General features: G+C 41.4%; 1 protein-coding gene across 1 annotated transcript in view; it reads left to right on the forward strand.

Annotated features, from left to right (window-relative positions):
• RGS6 (regulator of G protein signaling 6) overlaps positions 1–20,802 on the forward strand; it is a 500,599-nt gene that overhangs the window by 314,901 nt on the left and 164,896 nt on the right. The window contains 1 exon segment of the mRNA XM_032768378.2: positions 17,826–17,925. Within this exon segment, the coding sequence (XP_032624269.1) occupies positions 17,826–17,925 (100 nt within the window).

Consider the following 20,802-nt stretch of genomic DNA (forward strand, 5'->3'; position numbering starts at 1 on the left):
TCCAACAAAGTGAGTTGTTATTACAGCTGTTAGTTATTGTACTGTCTACTTAATATGTATGGAGTAATGTAGATTTTTGTGTGTGTTTGTATTGTTTTGGTAGGCATCTCCAGGTGGTGCTGTTACACACGGTTTTCTAAGTTTCTTCTTCGTGTAGGAGCAGGTCTTTAATTTTAGAAGAAATGCTAGTATTAGTTTTTGGTTATACAAGGTCCTGGGGAGAAGGAGTTGTGTGAGAAGCCAGAGAGTTTGTTTTTAGTCTTGGTCTCTGATTAGAGTCGATCCTTGAAGCAGAATTGCCTCTTGGGAGTTGGACACTGGAGTTGGGCTCAGAATCTGGAAAGATGTGATTGCCTGAATGCTGTTTGATCATCTCTGTTCCAGGACTGGTGTATACATGTAAACAAAACAAGTTACATTTAGAATATATCCATCACTGATTTCTCCTCCAAGGGGAAGTTGACCTGCAAGGACCCAGAATTATGGTACCATTTGGCAGAAGGACAACACTAGTGTGAGAATAGGACACTGATCGTGAAAGAAAGGACAATAGTCTTTAGTGATTTTGTACAAATCTTTAAATGAATGGAACAACTCACATGCTTAAAGTTAAGTATGTGGATCAAGGCTTGGCTGGTAATTTAGAAAATGCCTGTGGTCAAGGGGTTAAAACTGCTTTATTTTGTTTCTGTCGACATGTTTCATTTAGGGTATAACATTTATTTTTTATCTCCCTCATGGACAGTCACTTTCTTTAGATTTGTGTCAGCTACAGTAAACTTACTTTCAGGACTACATGGGGCCCATGCTAACTGTAATAATGCATGGTTGTCAGAATCAATTAGAATGCTCTCATGTTAGCTTCGCTAGTAGGCCTTTGAGATGTCCATACTGTCTGGGCATTACTGGCTCCAGCAATAGATTTAGCCTAAGCCCCCAAAGAGCTTTCTAAGAGCAATTTTTTGACTCTTTAAATAAAAATGGATTCTACTGATACATATATTCATTCTAAAAGGTATCTTCTATTCCTCAGTGTTATGCTTCTTAGATTTGACAACTGCTACCCAGCAAACTAGTGTAGCTGCTGTCACATCTTTGATCATATTACAATAAAAGAGCATGAAACTGATAATTTAATAAGAGACCTCATTTGTTAATGTGATTTTGCTGAATGTAATTTTGTAGCTAATGGGGGTTTGTTTAAAATAAGTGCTTTGTTTATTGAGCATTACTTCACTGTAAAGATGGTCCTGAGCAACAAAGATAAAATACAGATCCAGATTTTCCCAAGGGTTAGAGCTGTCTAGATGGTGGAGTATTGTATTACCCAATTTTAAAAGTGGGTCTGACTCTGGAACTTTGGATCTGTACTTTGCAAAATCTGGGAGTTCAGATCTATTTCACACTTCTACATACATGTATGCTAAAAGTTACGTGTATGCATATAATGTGTGTATGTTTCTCATAAACAGATACTTAAGGGTTAATGCCTCTTTTACCTGTAAAGGGTTAAGAAGCTCAGTAAACCTGGCTGACACCTGACCAGAGGACCAATAAGGGGACAAGATACTTTCAAATCTTGGTGGAGGGAAGTCTTTGTTTGTGCTCTTTGTTTTGGGGGTTGTTTGCTCTTGGGACTAAGAGGGACCAGAAGTCAATCCAGGCTCTCCAAATCTTTCTGAATCAGTCTCTCATGTTTCAAAATTGTAAGTAATAGCCAGGCAAGGCGTGTTAATCTTATGTTGTTTTCTCAAACTTGTAAATGTCCCTTTTTACTGAGAGGATTTTACCTCTGCTTGCGTAACTTTGAACCGTAAGCTAGAGGGGGTTCCTCTGCTATATGAATCTATTACCCTGTAAAGTAATTTTCCATCCTGATTTTACGGATGATTTTTTTTTTTACTTTTCTTGCTATTAATTAAAAAGCTTTCTTTTTAAGACACCTGAGTTGATTTTTCCTTGCTTTAAAGATCCAAGGGTTGATCTGGACTCACCAGGGGATTGGTGAGGGGATAGACGTGGGATGGTTAATTACTCCTGTGTTTAAGATCCAAGGAGTTTGATTCTATGTTCACTAGGAACTGGTGAAGCCTTCAAGGCTGTCCAGGGGGGAAGGTTGGAGGGGACAAGAAGTGATTCAGACACTGAATTTCTGGATGTGGCAGAGTTACCAGATCTAAGCTAGTAATTAAGCTTAGAAGTGTCCGTGCAGGTCCCCACATTTGTACCCTAAAGTTCAGAGTGGGAAAGAAACCTTGACAATATTATTAATATTATTATCACTTGTTTGTGGCAGTGTGCTAGATGCATTCCATACAGACAAGAAGGAACATGATGTGTATACTGTACATGTAATAATCTCATCATATTTACTCTTTTTGGTGCTAGTCCACAAGGTATAGAATTTCTTTAGTAGCAAGATTTGACTTTTGAGAACATCTTATTTTAAATTCCCTTGTTAGTTGTGTTAATCTATGGCAATAGTCAAAAGTTCTGTGAATTACTGTATTTAGTGATACTTATTTCCTATCTCTATAGTACCTTATTGTAACTAACTTGTCACTGGTTGAAATTTCAAGTGATTTTTTCCTGCAGTTTTCCAGAATATTCTCTGCTCTTTTTTTAACTGTTTTTCAACTAGCTTTTATTTGTAGCTATATAAACTATTAATAATACAATGAGAAGACTTAATTGGCATCATAAAACAGTCACAAAGTTGTTAAGCCATTGACAATATATTTTACCATTAATGCGAAGTGACATAGTGGGTTAGGCTTATTAGTTTTTCCCCTCTATGGATGTGGGATGAAATTCTGGAGGTAAAAATTCCAGTGGACTTAGCCCTCTATGCCATTGGCTGGGATATGCTGGCAAGCGGAAGTGCGTAAAGACTTGCTGTGCCAGTGCTCCAACAGTACCTATTTGGGAATAAATTGAAGACTTCATTCTTCAGAGTTGTTGATCTGGCATTTTTCATGAGCATGAACTTTTAAGCTTTTTTAATACCTATTTTTAAAAAGCATTACAAGAAATGGATGTGCAAATCAGATGTAACTGGAAGAGGTAAGAAAAACTGAGCTGAATATCAACTCCCTAGCAAACAGAATCTTTAAACAGTTTTTTTTTCCCTTCCCTTTTCTGGAATGGGCTCTTCTGGGAAGAACACTTCCGCTTAACAGCATTAACTTTGAAGAGTCAGGCCTGGTCTACACTACGCGTTTAAACCGATTTTAGCAGCGTTAAACCGATTTAACGCTGTACCCGTCCACACTACGAGGCCCTTTATATCGATATAAAGGGCTCTTTAAATTGGTTTCTGTACTCCTCCCGCACGAAGAAGTAGCATTAAAATCGGTATTGCATGTTTCAGATTAGGGTTAAGTGTGGCCGAAATTGACGTGAATTGAGCCTTCCGGGCAGCTAATACACCAGTCATATGCAGTGAACCTCGTCGGACAGCAATCTGAAACCGATGCAGTGGCCAGGTAAACAGAAAGCCCTGCGAATTGATTTCATTCCGTTTGCCTATGCGTGACTCTGATTCAGCTAGCGGGTGGCAATCGCAGGTCCAAAATCCAAAAAGAGCTCAGCATGACCGTACGGAGATACTGTATGCTGATCGGTTCGTATGGGGAAAAAAAGTCTGTTCTATGCAAGCTCCCGTACATGAAGATGAAATGCCAAAGCGTTTGAAAAAAAATCTCTGCGCTACCACAGTTGCTGCGTGACAACGGAACGGAAGCCAGAGGCATGACCACTTCATGGAGGAGGGAGGGGGTACTGAGGACTCCAGCTATACCACAAGTCCCAGCATGTCGAAAGTATTTCATTCTTGTACCTGAGCTCGTGTCTGTAGGTAAACACATTGTCAGATGTTCAGGAATAGTCGTCAATTTAGTTCCCCCCCCCAGTGAAAGAAAGGGAAGAACATTTGCACTTCTTTCAATAGCTACCCTATGTCTACTGAAGGCTGCTGGGTAGACGTGAATGCTGCAGCAGTGAAGACAGTATCCTCTCTCCCCTGGCCGTGGGCAGTCGTGCAGTATAACCTGTGTACTGTCTTGTATCAACCGTGATGCTCCTGCGGTTCAGTGTGAGCTGCCAGGGGTCCTGGGGAAAATAGGAATGATTCTCGGTCCATTCCATAGAATGGTAAGAACGGCACCAGGTAACCGCTCTCCTCATAGCAATGGGGCCTGAGCTCCATCAGCCCCCTCCTTCGCTGTGTAAAGAAAGATTCTGTCCTGCCGGACTGTCATAGCAGCGGCATGCTGCGGGCTCTCTCTCCCCCACACCGGCATAATTCCTGGCCTGACTATCATAGCACCGGGATGATGCTCCCACTCCTTTATCTCACTACAAGTCACTCGGTTTCTTATTCTGCATCTTCATAACTTATGACAAAATGGGGGGGACACTTCACGTAGACCAGAAGGTTGGGGGAGGAGAACGGCAACGGTGGGGTGTTGCAGGCACCCCCCGTGAATGGCATGTAGCTCATCATTTCGCGGGATCGGACATGGAGCAGCTGTGCTCTCTGATACACTGGTTCTCTTAGTTACACTCCCCATATTCCTAGGCGGAACTGACTCATATTGAAACGCATAAAGGAGGGATTGACTCGGGGATCATTCCCATTTTGCCTTGCGCCACGCGCCGATTCATCAGGGCACCCATGATACAGCAGACAGACAGAAGGACAGATAACGTCATCTCATTGCCAGGTACCCCGCAGCAGACGTACAGAAACTGGTAACCGTCTCTGCTAATCATGCAAAGCACAAATGAATGCTGCCTTTTAGTGCTGGAGTATTCTCTCTGTCTGTGGCATCCAGTAAAACATACAGTGACTGTAAAAAAAAAAAAAAAACGCCTGTAACGGGCTCCATGGGGGATTTGCCGTGCTATGCGCGTCACCAGGCAATTCCAGGAAAAGGCGCAAATGATGTCTGCTTGCTTTTCCGGAGAAGGAATACTGATGACTTATCAGAACCACCTGCGACAATGATTTTTGCCCCATCGCCACTGGACTCTCAACCCAGAATTCTAGGGCAGGGAGACTGCAAGAATATGGATAGCTACGGAATAGCTACCACATTTGGGTGTGTGGTGTTTTGGTTGGGTCTTGTGGGTTTGGGTATGGTTGTGTGGTGGGTGCACCTCCGGAAATCGATGCTAGCCTCGGACCATGGACGCACACTGACGAATTAATGTTCTTAGTGTGGCCGTGTGCACTTGACTTTATACAAACTGTTTTATAAAACCGGTTTATGTAAAATCGGAATAATCCCATAGTGTAGATGTACCCACAGATAGCAAACTTATTTTCCCCCATTTTGATTGTTGCATTTAACATTTTTAATGCAATATGTTCTTTTAGTTGAACTACTTTATAAAAAAATTAAGAGACAGTGGAGTTGCATACCCTTGTGGAGAGCTATATTGAAAATATGACTCTTTTGATGGTGGTAAACAGGGTTGCTAGTACTGCAAACCACACTGCTTTGCATTCACTTTGCCACACTTTTTTTTAAGATCTAATCTTTCTTGTGATACATTACATGGCAATGAGTTAAATCATGCATGAAATGACCTGCCACACTGCTTTATGTGGTGCAATATAAAACACACAAGAATCTTTTGTGGGTCTTTAATGTGTTTATGGAGCATTTGCTAATCATTTGGTGAGACTGTCCAGCCTGAGTTGCTTTTGTTAATGTGTATAAAATTAGCGGCCACAAACATAAAGGTGTGGGGTATAGTGGGTACAGTTTTGCCCATCAGTTCTCTAGGGAAGCCAGTATTTGTGATCCTGTGCTCTTTAATGTAACATTCTTCTCAAGAACATCAGTGCCAAATGGCTGAGTTTCATAGTGGGTATATTTTATTAACTATTTTCTGAATAGCTCCAAATTAACATCTGCGTTATTGTGTGGTAAGCTGGAAACGTATTAATGAAAATTTGCAACTTTATAAGGAGAAACTATTGTCCAGTGCTACCAGATTTCACAAATATCACAGAACAGATATTGCAATCTATTATTATGAATTCTTACCTAATTTTGCCTATGACTTGTTACAGCATGTTGTTGAATCTACATGTTGAAAACGGAGGTCTGCAGTGTAAAAAGTCAGAAATTATCCTTGATTTCACTAAGAAGAACCTTCAGCCCTCAGAAGTGTCATATGTATCTGAGGGCAAAATTAGGCCCTGAGATTTTAAATAGAGAATGTCCATTTTTAAAGTGAGTGATGCTTTGTTTTCAAAACTTTTCCATATTCAGAAACTGGTCCTTTGTACAGTATAGCTTTTGTCCCCTTACTGTAGAGTGTTGCTTTTTGTTAAAGACTTACAAATTGGGTATAAATTTTGTATTCCTTTAAAAAGCAGGAGTGGGGAACCAGACAGTCACATGAGAACCCATTTGGATGGTGACACCATGAAATTTCTCAATTATCTTTGCCATAATAATACAAATCTCCACTGTGGGTATCCATCAGCTCCTCCTCCTCCATCTTTCCTTAACTTATCCTTTTTTTTTACAAGGGAACTTAGCAACAGCTGCTTGCTGAGTCATTTATATTCTTCCCTTCCACAGTATGCGCAGCCTGCCTTGTCTCACCTGCCCAGTGTCACTGAAAATCATTCTTTCTGTACTCTGCCATACTGTGGCTACTTCCAGCCTGCTCCATGGGAAATCTCCTTTCCAGATGGCACCTTAGCTGGAAAAGGAAGTCATTGCCAGGCCTAGGATTTCCTTTTGCTGACTCTGTCTTTGTTGAGCTAGGCAGAGTAGGGTTTTGAAATTCTGTATTTCCAGCTGTGTGAAGGAGGATACTGGACAGCAATTTCCAGAACATTTGCTTAAGTTTTAGTATGAGAATTTTCTGGTAGAAGTCTGGGTGTTTGGGATTTTTTAAATTGTGGATGTATATTTTGTAATTGGATCCTAATTTTTGTGAAGACTTGGGAACACAGGACTTGATCTACCAGAACAGATCCTGGACCCATGTGGTCCAGGATCTTATCTCCAGAAGTGCCCTAGACCTGAACTCCCATCACAAATAATGTACTGGGCAAAGTGGACATTGGAAAGAGAGATTTCATCCTGATTCCAGGTTGTGAATAAGCTGCTGGGGACTGGGATTTCCATGTATAAAATGGACAACTGGAAAGCACTAGTTCGAGCTGTGACCAAATTACATATTAATCATGGAGATACAGAGAGAGTAAAATATCCACCACAGTACTGGCAAATAGTCTCCTGTTTTGAGTAGCTGTGCTGACCTTCCAGGTGACAAAAACAGGACTGGAGATATGTGCTGCTTCAGTTAAATGTGGTACTTGGATCTGGGAAGTGAGAGTCTGGAATTTAATTATGCTTGTTATGGTCTTGAAAACATCTTCATTTTAGGTGACATTCTGTTCAGTTTTGCATCAAAGTAGCTATGGCTCATTAACTGGAGTAGAGTATGCATCTTCGTTGAATTAATCTGAAGTGGTAGTTGACTGGTAATTCAGGAATCAGTAGTACACAAACTTCCCTGTTCTGTAACTAGTTGGCTATTCTCACGGCCCTCTCCATTGATTCATTCACAGAATTTCAAAATAAAATTCATGTAAAATACTGTTACAAAACCCCAAATCTTGCAAAACTGGCCTGTTGGGTCTCATTACAAACATGAAACTTAGCCCAGGTTTGCTGAAGGATTTAAGATTCCTGAAGCTTTTTCAGTGAGATAGAACTCGTTTACGATTCCAGTACAAATTCAGGTGAAAATCCTTGGTTTCTGCAGTATTTAATTTTGTATGTGGGGGATTGGTTCAAAGTGAGCACTCAGAGTGATACTCACGGTAGCAAACACCACACAGATGGGAAAGGCTGGTGAACTGAAACTGCTTTGGCCAGCTTTTGTTTCTGACAGTTGCTATTTCAGAATGTTTGTATGTATAAGCTTATTTTAGATGAGTTTTGTATAGAAATAGTTTCTCTATGGCACATCTCAGCATCTTCATGCTCTTGGTTATTAGATTAATGGGTCTTACCCTGGTACTCTGCCATATAGTGAATGAAAGTGTGTGTGGGGATGGGAGAAATTCTTTTATGAATGTACAGAATTCGCCCCTTCTGAAACAGCTCCCTTATCTGCATTTCTGTCAGGCAGGTCTGCTGAATTCTATTTTTTAGTCATCATTGTATAAGCTAATGTAGTCTGAAGACCTGGCTGTTTTTACGTTAGGTGCAGTGATGCAACAGAAAAGAAAATCTTTCCTGTTACTAAGGCAACTTTTGCGTCTAAAAATTTCTGTAGTGAGGCAGCAGACTTCCGTCAATCCCTGCAATAGATCACTCTATTAAAACTTTTCTAAACAGAGTTCTCGCTCTCTATCTTCCCCCCACCCACACAGCCTGTAAAGAACTGATTTGTGAAAGAACAAATTTTCAGCTAAATCTACTTTTTCCCACTTCAGATTCCAACCTGTGGTTTAATTTTGCATTTCATCATAAATTCTTATTCTCTTATTAAACTACAGTTAATTCTTTTAGAGCTTTTATAAGTCAACCATCTGAATCTAGTCACGGAATGGTGTTGGTCAAAAGTAATTAAAATGGAAGGTAGTAGATGGTCTGCATAAAATGACCTGGGGTCGTAGTTCTGTTACTAGCTGATAAGTGTCCACATCAGATCACCATCATGTTTGGCTCTCTGAGAAGAGAGGTTAAGGATTTAAAGGACAGAGATTGCACTTTCCTCATCCCTAGAGATGGTTCCTTCAGGTCAGATTAAGGTACATTTGGGAGGTAGCGTGGAGGAAGCTTGCACTGGTTGTGGCAGTGCCACATAGTACCTGATCTGGGCACAAAGAGAGGGCTGTATTACTAGTGCTGTCAATTTTCACAAATTCACTTGGGGGGGCTGGACTCGATGACCTTTCAACGTCCCTTCCAGTTCTAGGAGATAGGTATGTCTCCAATTATAAAATTTTAATCCTATCCTCCAAAGCACTTGCAAATCCCCTCCACACGCAGCTTGGCATTGTTCATAAACTTTATAAGTGTACTCTCTATGCCATTATCTAAACAATCGTTGAAAGGGATTGGAAGGGACCTTGAGAGGTCATCTAGTGAAGTCCCCTGTACTCACATCAGGACCAGGGGTGGTTCCAGGCCCCAGCACGCCAAGCGCATGCTTGGGGCGGCATGCCAGGGGGGATGCTCTACCGGTCGCCGAGAGGGCGGCAGGCAGGGTGCCTTCGGCGGCGTGCCTGTGGAGGGTCTGCTGGTCCCGCGGCTTCGGTGGACCTCCTGCAGGCATGCCTGCGGGAGGTCCACCGGAGCCGCGGGACCGGCGAGTGGCAGAGCGCCCCCCACCCCCACGGCATGACGCTGTGCTTGGGGCAGCGAAATATGTAGAGCTGCCTCTGATCAGGACTAAGTACTATCTAAACCATCCCTGACAAGTGCTCCAGGCCCGGGGGTGCTCAACCCCCCCCTCTGCTCTAGGCCCTGCCCCTACCCCATCCCTGCCCAATCTCTTCCTACCCTTTCTCCACCCCCACTCCTCCTCTTCCCACCTAGTTCTGCCCACTCCCTGCTTCTCCCCCTCCCCCACAGCACCTCCTGGATGCCATGGATCAGCCGATTACAGTGGGCAGGAGGTGCTGGGAAGGAGGGGGGATGAGAGGGGAGCTGGTTGTCAGTGGGTGCTAAGCATCCGCTAATTTTTTTCTGTGGATGCTCCAGCCCTGGAGCACCCACAGAGTCAGTGCCTACAGTCTAACCTGCTCTTAAAAGATTCCACAACCTCCCTAGGCAATTTATTACAGTGCTTAATCACAGAAAGTTTTTCCTAACATCCAACCTACACTGCAACTGAAGTCCATTGCTTCTTGTCCTACTCTCAGAGATTAAGGAGAACAATTGTTCTCCCTCCTCCTTGTATCAACCTTTTATATACTTGAAAACGTATGTTCCCTCTCAGTCTTTTCATCTCCAGACTAAACCAAACCCAATTTTTTCACTCTTCCCTCATAAGTCATATTTTCTAAACCTCTATTCATTTTTGTAGCTCTTCTCTGAACTTTCTCCAATTTGTTCCCATCTTTCCTGAATGTGGCATCCAGAACTAGACACAATAATCCAGCTGAGACGTGATCAACACAGAGTAGAGCGGAAAAATTACTTCTCGTGTGTTGCTTACAACACACCTGCTAATACATCCCAGAATGATGGTTGCTTTCTTTGCAACAGTGTTACACTGTTGACTCACATTTAGCTTGTGATCCACTATGACACCCAGATCCCTTTCTGCAGTAATACCTCCTAGGCAGTCATTTCCCATTTTGTATGTGTGCAACTGATTGTTCCTTCCTAAGTGGAGTACTTTGCATCTTGTCCTTATTGAATTTCATCCTATTTACTTCAGACCATTTCTCCAGAAAGTGGTTGGGGGCAGAGGGAGAGAGGAGAAACGCAGATTAAGAGGCTGGGACAAAAGGACTGGTTCCATTACAAGCTTACTGGAAGCAGTTGGTAAAATTAATCTCTGGTGATCTCTGAACTGAACTCACTAGATGGTAATTACTAAGTACTGATATATGTTCAACAAGACGGTGTCGTGAAGCTGAAAACTAGCAACCATGACTGGGCCTTCGCAGATGAGACAACTTTATAATTTATTTCTGATTTATCTCCCTTCCTCATCACCCTGCACATGCCGTAGTCAGCTTCTCCATTTCTGACTCAACACAAACCTAGGTTGTTCTGTCCGTATGCTTTAATTCAAGTATGCCATGTGCTGGTGGCTTCCTTTGCTGTGCTCTGGGGTGAAAGCAAGCAAGTTCACAGCAGAGTTAAAAATCATTTACTATTGAACGTGGGATGTTAGATTTTGAGACAATTAGATGACAATCCTGGAGTTGGCAATGAGACGCAGCCTTGAAATTACTTTGGTAGTGGTGTCTATTTCTTTGGACACTGACCGGCCCATATCTTCACAGAATTTATTTTAAATTCTGGAACATTTTTGAAAATTCTTTTAAAATGGAGAGAGGAAAATCAAGATAAATCTGATTTTGTTTTGTATAGCTCTGGGTCTCCTTTTGCTTAAATTGTTTTACTAGTCAAATGTAAGTGAGTCTTCTTCATACATTGCAAACTATTGCATTCAGAATCCTCTTTGTGTTGATAGTCATATGCTCCTAGAGCCTCAAAGCACTTGGCAAATGCTGTGAAAGTGTGCTGATGTGAAGTGCAGCTATCTTAGGACAGAGGGACCATAAAGAGGGGTGGTTGGAGTCATATGACAGCTTCCAGTTATGAGAGACTATGTCTGTGTGGTTTGTTATACACAGATTTTGTGGCTGAAATTGTCAGCTTATAAACTAATTTTCCATTGGTTTCTCAAGAAGCTAGTAAGCCCTTGTCCCTGGATAAGTGAAAATTCCCCTTACTACTATAAAGGGACTGAACAGCTAAAAGAAATATCAATGACCACATAATGGAAAAAAATTGCCGTCTCTTATCATGATTTTTGCTTGGCAGAAGCCAGTTTTAAGTATTTTGGTTTGCCTTACAACCCCAGGAAACCTTGGAATTAAATTAATTTTTTAAATGTAGAGGTGGAGCCTGCAAATCAAAGTTGACTTGAGATCTTTTTAAAAATGCTTCTAAAGTTAAGGGGTCATCTTGTAGACCTCAGCCCTCTGATCAGAGGAAAGGCTGTCCTGAAGATATTTGATATCTGCACAGCACTAATGTTCAGTTTGTCATTGTCTGTTACAGTTATCCCCCTATTCCATTTTGTTTCTTACAGCTGTCTCCATTTTGTTTTTGTTCTCCTGTGGCCTCCCCTCCCTGGCTGTTAAGTTGTTTAGCAGGGGCACTGCCCTTCTCAAAAGGGAGGGCCCCTTAAAGTTGTTTACCAAGAGCCATTGCCCTTTTCAAAGGGATGGCCAATTGTGCTAAGTGGGACCACTGCCCTGTTCAAAGGGTTAGTCCTGTTATCACCTTGTTAAACCTGGGCTCGGTGTAGGGTGGACAATGTCCAGTTGCAAGGCCTATTGTGTTTTTAAGGTCCTGGGCATGAGTCATAGGCCTCATGTGCTTCTGAGTCACCTATTGCACAGGACTCTGCCTAGACATGTCTCTGTGCTCACCTGCCTTTTTTTTTTTTTTTTCTCTGTCCCCTGCCTCTGAGCCAATCAAAAGTACTGGTGGGAAACTGCCTAAGTTTGCCCTTAAAACCAGACATTTTCTGATCAGACCTCAGAAAGGTTCCTGCATTGCTGCCTGGTCTGATCAGCCAGGGGTTCTGGGGGGGTCCTTTCTCTGCTCTCATTTTATTTTTGAGGGTACCCCCATTTTTGAACCCCCCCCACGAAGAACGAATTGCTGCCTGAGAGATCTCCTGATTATTGAGACTGTACCCAGCCTTCTGATGATTTTGCTGCTTTTACCTCTGCTGCTTCCTTTGGGGCTGGTAAGAATCCCTCTGTGAAATTCTGTGAAATTCTCTATACTTTTATTTTATTATCTTAGCTGCTCTCTCTCTTTCCCCAGCACCCAGACTTAACCAGCACCCAGCATAGCTGTGGTTAAGTTAGGTTTAGAGAATTGTTTGTATTGTGTTCTGTAAGTTAGGTTTAAGAAATTGTTGCATTGTGTTCTGTTACTTGCTAATTTGTGTAGTCTTGGTTAAGTTAGGTCATAGATAAGATTTTGCTGTGTTCTGTATAGTTGTGGTTAAGTCTGTCTTCCTGCTGCCCCCACCGAGCTCTCCAGTCACCCCATACCCCTCAGTCTCTCTGCTGTTTAAACCTGCAGCCTGCCTGCCCTCTGTCTCCTGAAGTTTAAATCTCCCTCTGCTCTCTGCTGTTTAAAGCTGCAGCCTGCCTGCTCTCTCTCTCTGCTGTTTAAACCTGCAGCCTGCCTGCTCTCTGTCTCCTGAAGCTCTCTCTCTCTCTCTCCTTTTTAATCCCTTCCTCCACACTCTCCTATTACCCCCAAACCTCAATTGTATTACTGAAGTCTAGCATAAAACCCCATTGGTTACCCTTTTTCTCTCTAACACACCTCACATTTTACATTTATACCACTGTGACACATTTTTACCTAGAGTTGGTTACTTACCACATTTTCCCATAACTGTTAGTTGGCTATATGCTGCTGTGACACACCTTTTATATAGAACTTGTTAGCTACTTGTTACATTTATACTTCAGTGTTAATTGGTTACCAACTGTATTGTACCCCACTGTATTGTACCCCACTATTGAAACCCCCTATACTATTTGCTAAAAGAAACCCCTCCCCAATTGTCTACCTTAACAAACCCCATACCCCTCACTATTGAATTTTCCCTGTTTTTTGCATTTTCTTAATAAAGTTTATTTTGCACCCCACCTGTGTGGTAATTGCTCCCCAAGATCCCATATACCTGCTGGCAGGGACAGTCATTCCCCCTGGAACTAACACCATTGTCTCCAGGTGGAAACAGGGATTGAATGTCCTCAAAAGGGCAAAAAAATCCCCTCATATTTTAGAGGAAATAGGAAAGGACTTGAGTTTTCCACTGCTCCAGCAATCAGACCCTACTGTTATTTTGGCTTTTGGAAATAACTATATGCATTTGTGCAGAATAGGGGCTCTCCAATGTATTGAACTGAATGTCACATGTATGTTTATGATTAGGCAGGTGGCATATGTATGCATTTGGTGCAAAGCAGCTCATGGCTGAACTGGAGGAGATAAGGAAGATAGAGAGGTGCATAGATGAGACTTTCCGGGACACAGTAGAGCAGTCCCACCCCCAATCTGACAGTTTCTGTGCTTTTGAGGAGGAGGAAAGTCTCAGGGAAGAAGACCATCAAACTGGAGCACAAGGAAATGATCCCATAGTTAGGACCCTCTTTCCAGATGATGTCATGGTATCCTTTCACATTTAGGATACCCCTTCTGGGATAGGGGGCCCCAGTTATCAGGAAGAGACAGATAATAGTAATGGGGGATTCAATTATTAGAAATATAGATAACTGAGTTTGTGATGACTGAGAGAACCTGCATGATGAATTGCCTGCTGGGTGTGAAGGATGCGGCTCTCTCAAGACATCTAAACAGGCTTGTGTGCAGTGCTGGAGAGGAGCTATTGGTTGTACTATGTGTAGGTACAAGTGACCTACAGAAAGATCAGAGTGAGGTCCTGGGGCCAAATTTAGGCTGCTAGGTAAGAGATGAAAGTTCAGGACCTCCATGGTAACCATCTCTGAAATGCTTCTAGTTCCATGTGCAGGCCAGTTAGACAGGCAGAACTACACGGTCTCAATGCATGGATGAGACAATGGTGTAGGGAGAAGGGTTTTAGGTTAATTAGGAACTGTGGAACCTTTTGGGAAAGGATGACTCTATGCAGGAAGGATGGGCTCCACCTAAACCAAAATGTATCAGATTGCTGGCATGTAAAATTAAAAAGGTAGTAGAGAAATTTTTAAACTTAAGAGGTAGGGAAAACTGACAGTTGAGGAGGAGCACATAGTTTGGACAGTGACATCCCATAGGGAAGGATCTCTTAATGGACATCTCTATATCCTAGCAAAGAGAAGAGGATAGAAGTTGATAAAGTACCAGTAGGAGCTGAAGAGAAACAGTCAAATGAAAGAGAGTCCCATTTAGTTACATCACAGGAAGGCAGACAAGTAAATATTGACAAATTTTGTAAGTGGTTGTATACAAATGCTAATCCCAAGAGATCAGCCACATAACCAGGTCAATATACAACTCAGATCTTACCCAATAATCATGCTGTTGCCAATCCTTTAGTATCTAATATCTAAAGGTTTATTTATAAGAGAAAAGAAAGAGGAGAGATTTAAAAGGATTAAGGAAGTCATTGCAAAGCTCTTGGATGAGGTTTGTAGCAGTGATGGTACAGACAGGTTGGCTTGTAACATCTCTGGTAACTTCCAAAACATTGGAAAGTCCTCAGTCCATAGTCAATATGTTTCTTTTAGAGTAAGTCTGTATTCCTGAGATCAGAGCAGGAACGAGGCAAAATGGAGTTGCTTCCAGGGTCTTTTATACCTTTGCCCATGTGGAGGGAATTTCACTGTCCCAAACACAGCTCTCAGCCTTAATTTGTGGAAAATTACAAGCACAAAATGGAATGCAGGATCATGTGAGCAAGTCACATGACTTGCATGGCTTGATGATTCATAGGAGCAGCCATTATCCATATGCTGGCTAAAGCATCCGCAGGAAGGTACACCGGGTGAGGAAGAACTTCTGTGGCCCATTGTGAGGGTTGAGTGTTCTTTATAGTTCTTGAATAGTTCATTCACAATGTGCTGGCCAGACTGGATGTAAATTACCTGGTGAGTGTCATCCCAGGAGCAAATGCACTTGAAATAGATAGAGCCAATATTCATCACTTCAGATACAAAAATGATATATACATATAAACAGGACAATCATACTTCACAAACAATAACTTCCATCAACACCTTACATAATATACTTTGTGCAAGATGTGTTGCAATTGTCTAACAGTGGCAGTATTAATGATACAAATGGTCATGTCCTAATCATACGCCATCACACACAGTAATACCAGCATACAAAATAAATAGGAAGGGCAGAGTAGATCATGCTGGTGGGGGAGTGGCACTATATGTGAAAGAACGCATAGAGTTAAATATATTAAAAATCTTAAGACTCAAACTGTACCATAGAATATTTATGGATAGAAATTCCATGCTTGAATAATAAGACTAAAGCAGTAGGAATATACTACCAGCCACCTGACCAGGATGATGGTGATTGTGAAATGCTCAGGGAGATTAGAGAGGCCACAAAAATAGAAAACTGAATAATAATGGGGTATTTCACATATCTCCATGTTGACTGAGTACATGTCACTTCAGGCTGGGATGCAGAGATAAAATTTCTGGAGACCATAAATGACTGCTTCTTGATGCAGCTAGTCCTGGAACCGACAAAGGGAGAGGCAACTCTAGATTTAGTCCTAAATGGTGCACAGGATCTGGCCCAAGAGGTTAATATAATTGAACAGCTCAGTAATAATGATCATAATGTAATTAAATTTAACATCTTGCATGTGTGGCTAAATTAGAAGTCATGCTGCAGAACTACCAGAATTTTCAATTCTTGTCTTTTCTTCCATTGTTTAGTATTAAAGTGGGCGTAAAACCAGTGATTCTGAATAGAGAAATAAAGTGGCCTGATTCTACCACCTTCCTGTACTGAAATGTTTGACTGCTTTGAGATAGATCTTCTCTTGACCCTTTACCCTTTTGTGCTGTCTGTATGGAAAATATGCTCTAAATTAAGCAGACTGGTCATATAGAGAGAGAGAGAGAGTGTGGCATGGCTCAGGTGATTATTAAGCTGAGTATTCTCCCTCTAGATTGCTGATTCAAAGAGAGCCCATATCAGCAGTGACTGTAAAGTGTTCCACACCATGAAAAACAGCCCCTCCCCCAAATTGGCATAAATTCTCAGCTGTGAAGGCAAAAAATGCCAAAATGCCAATTCATGTCTGTTTCTTTAAACTGATTTTTATCAAAAATTCAGAAAAAAATCTACATTTTATTTTGACATTTTTTTTCATAATGAAATGTTTTGATTTTTCAGTTTGAAATGATTAAATGATTTTTTGTTTCAGATTTCCCAAAAATATTTTAAAAGTTTGAAAATGAAGCAAAACGTTTAGGTTTTGTTGAAATGAAATGTTTCATAAGACCCAAAACAAGCCTTTTTCAATTTCTTGATTTGACAAAAAAAATTAATTTGGTTTTGCTTTCAAACCAAAATGAATTTTAATATTTTTCATAATTGCCAGCAAACCAAAAAATCCATTATTTCACACAGCTGTAGCTGAGAAGGGAGTATTAGAAAGTTTGAGCTGCTGCTGTCACCAGTATTGTACCTGTTATGTCAATAAAAAAAAGACATACTAACTTTCATCAACACTATTTTTTATGCACACGCGCACACACACACACACACAAATATCAACTAGTCAGATGCCAACTAGTAACAACAGTATAGCAACAGGCACAGCACCATTTGTCTCACTCCCAAGTTAACTCACATCACTGCACTTTTTAAGGATGCAAGTTCAGCTTTGATTTGTTCCACTGTTTTGGGGAGAGATGTGGAATAAGAGGGAAAAAATGATGGTGGATGTCATGAGCTAGCTCTTCAGGACAGGAACTTTCTTCCTCTTGTGTAGGGCCTACCACATTTTCAGTCTACAACAAATAAATATTATCACGTTTGGATTGATTACATTATTTATGTGCTGGAGCCATGAGTGTGTGATGCAGCTAATATGCACATATTCAAATATGTGGCAACCAATGCCAGGAGCAACTAAAACTATCTGAAATTTTACTTAATTTTTCCACTTCCTTCATTTTTTTCCAATTCTTTTACTTTTACCTTTGAAATGCATTAGTTTTTCTGGGCCAACTATCTTCAATGGGAGTTTTGACTGAGTAAGGAATTCAACATATGGCCCAATAGGAAAAAATGGAAGTTGTTGACATGTATGGAACTTCGTCTTCCACTTCCAAGATTGTTCATGTAAACCTTGCATTAACCAACCATATCAATACATTCTCAATCCCTTTTCCCCTTCTCCCCATTGACAGGGGAGTTGGAATAGCTTAGCAAATCTTAGCAAATGACATGAAAAGATTTCATGGCACCTAGTTTTTGCTGGTGCCAATACTTTATCAGTATTATGAGTATCTATAGTCACTATTCTTGAAAACCCAATGTAATCCTTTCCTTCCCCCTTGCCAGATTGAAGATATAATTACAAGAATGCAGGATGACAAAGCAGGCGGAGTACCTATCCGAACAGTCAAGAGCTTTCTGTCTAAAATCCCCAGTGTTGTCACAGGTAAGAACCATGGTTTGAATGAAAGACTATGAATTAGTGCGAAAAGGAATGTGGCCCTGTAACCTCGCGAAGAAGAGGTGAGTGCTGGAGGAAGAGGAAACGAAGGGAAAAGCTGACTGATCTCAACCTATTTTCTGGATGTGCCCTTCAGTCAAGGCATAAAAGACGATGCCAAATTGGTTCTCTTCTGTAAAGTGTAACAATTTTTAACCAAGTGATTGGATTTCCTTAGGTTGATCCTTGAAAACCTGTTAAGTATTTGTATAACTTTAAACTGCATCACAACATTGCCATGCAATATTTTATGTAGTGACATCATACAGGAACAGGGGGATACAGGCTCCCATTTGAGACATTAGAAATAAAGTTGGCAAATACAGCACATGATAAGCAAATAGACAAAAAGGTCGGCTAAAGTCAGGAGGCTTCAAAGAGCACTGGAGAGAGCTGCTGGGAAGATGATGTGAGGAATCTCTTTCTTGTCCTCCCCAGATACTTTATCACAGTTCCTTTAGACTTATTCTGAGTGCACAGGAGCCCCATGGGAATATTAAATCTCTATTACAGGGACCATTCTAGCACAATGAAGTTGTGTTTCAACCTGTGGAACCAGGGGTGACTCAGAAGCGTAGCATCGGAATACAGAGCCATTCCTTCCCATATCTCCAGCTTGGAACTTATCCATGGCTATTGAGACCAAAAGTCGTTGTGTGATAGATGCTCTTGGTGACAGATGTAGAATCAGTCAGGGGATTCAGTTCTGTTCCCAGTGGACAGTTGTCCACCTCACACAATCCCACAACGACTACTAGTTCTAATTTTCTACTTTGTTTGCAATCCCAGCAGAGAATATAAGGGTTTGAATAAACTATTAACCCTGAAATGCCCTCTCAGCCCCGTAGTATCTTTTGCCAGGCCAGGCCTGAAGCGCATTGTTGGGACAGTTTGAGGAGACTTTCACTGCAGCTTTACCTGTTCTGTGGATAAAGAGACTCTGTGTGGCACATTTCACTGACAATCAACTCATTACAATGATTAGTAAAATTTCAGAAAGCCAATATCCTCCTGTAAATATGCAGCAAAATCTACTTTGAGGAAGGTTGGATTGACCAGAGACTTGCAGGCTAGGCTGATTCAGTCAGAGGGATGAGAAGAAGCATGATTTGACATCTCTGTATCAGAAACAATGGCCCTTGTCCAAGTCCAGCACAGGAGTGAAATACAGACCTCCAGCAATGTAGGAGTCACGGCAAGAATATGGAAAGTGACATGGTGTTGCTACTGATTTAAAGATCAATTCTGCGAATACCTCTTATCAAGGAATAGGCTCTACTTCTGTGAGTAGTCCAATTGATTTCCAGGGTGTGATTCTATGTAGTAAGCAGTTTGCAGGGTTAGGCTAGGACTAGGCATGGAAGAGAAACATGAATCTACAATGAGATGTAAAAAGACACTAAATTGATGCTTATGACTGGAGCATGTGTTGACTGACTATTTTTGAAAGTTCCTAGGGGAAGTAATCATTTTATCTAGTTTGAAAACTCATCCTAAAGCTCCAGTGCAGAGTACACAAACAGGATAGCTCAATCCTTATTCAGCTAAGAGAGGTTGCCCATATTCTTGTTAATATTCATTGACCTGATTAAGCAATTGATCTAGTAATCAAGCCATTAGGAGGAGGAAGAAAACAGGAGACATAACAGCATCTCTAAGCTGATTATATTTATCTTTAAGCACCACCATGGGAGACAGCTCTCTGGTAGAGTGAGAAGTGCCCTTTTGATTTCTGCTGTTCCAGAATAGCAATAGTGTCCCCTTGAAGGTGGGTCTCTCCACAGAGGAGAACTACAGTTCCAAACATTTTTAGTAAAGAGGGATGGAGTGAATGGAATCAGATAAAACAACAGAACCTAATCCAAAATGTGTGGAAACCTTTTCAGAGGAGGATGTGGGAAATGTATTGTGTTGCTCAGTTGACAGTCCCTTCAACTAACTTGAAACCTCAGCCAGTTCTTCTCAGCCAATTGTGGCTGTGACCTGGAGCTTTGGAGGTTGAGCAGCAGGGAAAAAGAGAAGTCTCCTGCATTTTTCCTCTCCTCCGCCCCTCGCAAATTGATGCTGGTTAGATTTATATCTATGATAAAAACAAAAGAAAGATTGTTTTGCATTAATACATTTGCATTAATTTCTTAACCCTTGATTTGCTTAGTGTTCTTAGCATAAAAAGACATACTTTCAAAGGCTTTGACACTAAGAATAGACTTATCTGGAAAGATTTTAATTCCTGAAATCCACTGATGTTCTATATTTTCACAACCAATTCAATTCCACATGGAAAATGTAACAAAAATGCAAGGTATGACTTACTGTCAGACTAACAATAGCCACGCTGTAATACACACGGGTTTACTTCTTGCCTGCAGCAACACAGTATACGGCACTGGCATTTTTCTCCCTCCTTCTTCCCAGCTGTGTGTGTAACCTGCGGAGAGTGGAAATCAGACACAGATCAGGAGGGAAGGTGGAACAGGGAGCTGTCAGAGGAGGGTTAGAATGGAATATGAGGAATTATGGGACTGTGACTCTGGGAAGTGAGGTTTGAGTAGAATAATGTCATTTTTTTTCACTTCAACACTCATCTTTGGCCAGTGGCGATCATGTGTGTTGTGGTGCCGAAGGATGTGAATCTCCCATCCCTCTAAATGCCTATTGTAGTCAGTGTCTAGAACAGCACTTGCTGCCGTGGAAGAAACCACACATTCCCCTCTCAGTTAAAGTAAATGATGCCTCCAATCGTGTTCTGTTACTGGAATGCCCATAAACTTACAGCTCACCACTCCATGGTATTCCATTGATCAAAAAGTAGTGTCAATACAC

The sequence above is a fragment of the Chelonoidis abingdonii genome, chromosome 4 (genome assembly GCF_003597395.2).
Source record: "Chelonoidis abingdonii isolate Lonesome George chromosome 4, CheloAbing_2.0, whole genome shotgun sequence".
In the NCBI taxonomy this organism is placed as follows: Eukaryota; Metazoa; Chordata; order Testudines; family Testudinidae; genus Chelonoidis; species Chelonoidis abingdonii.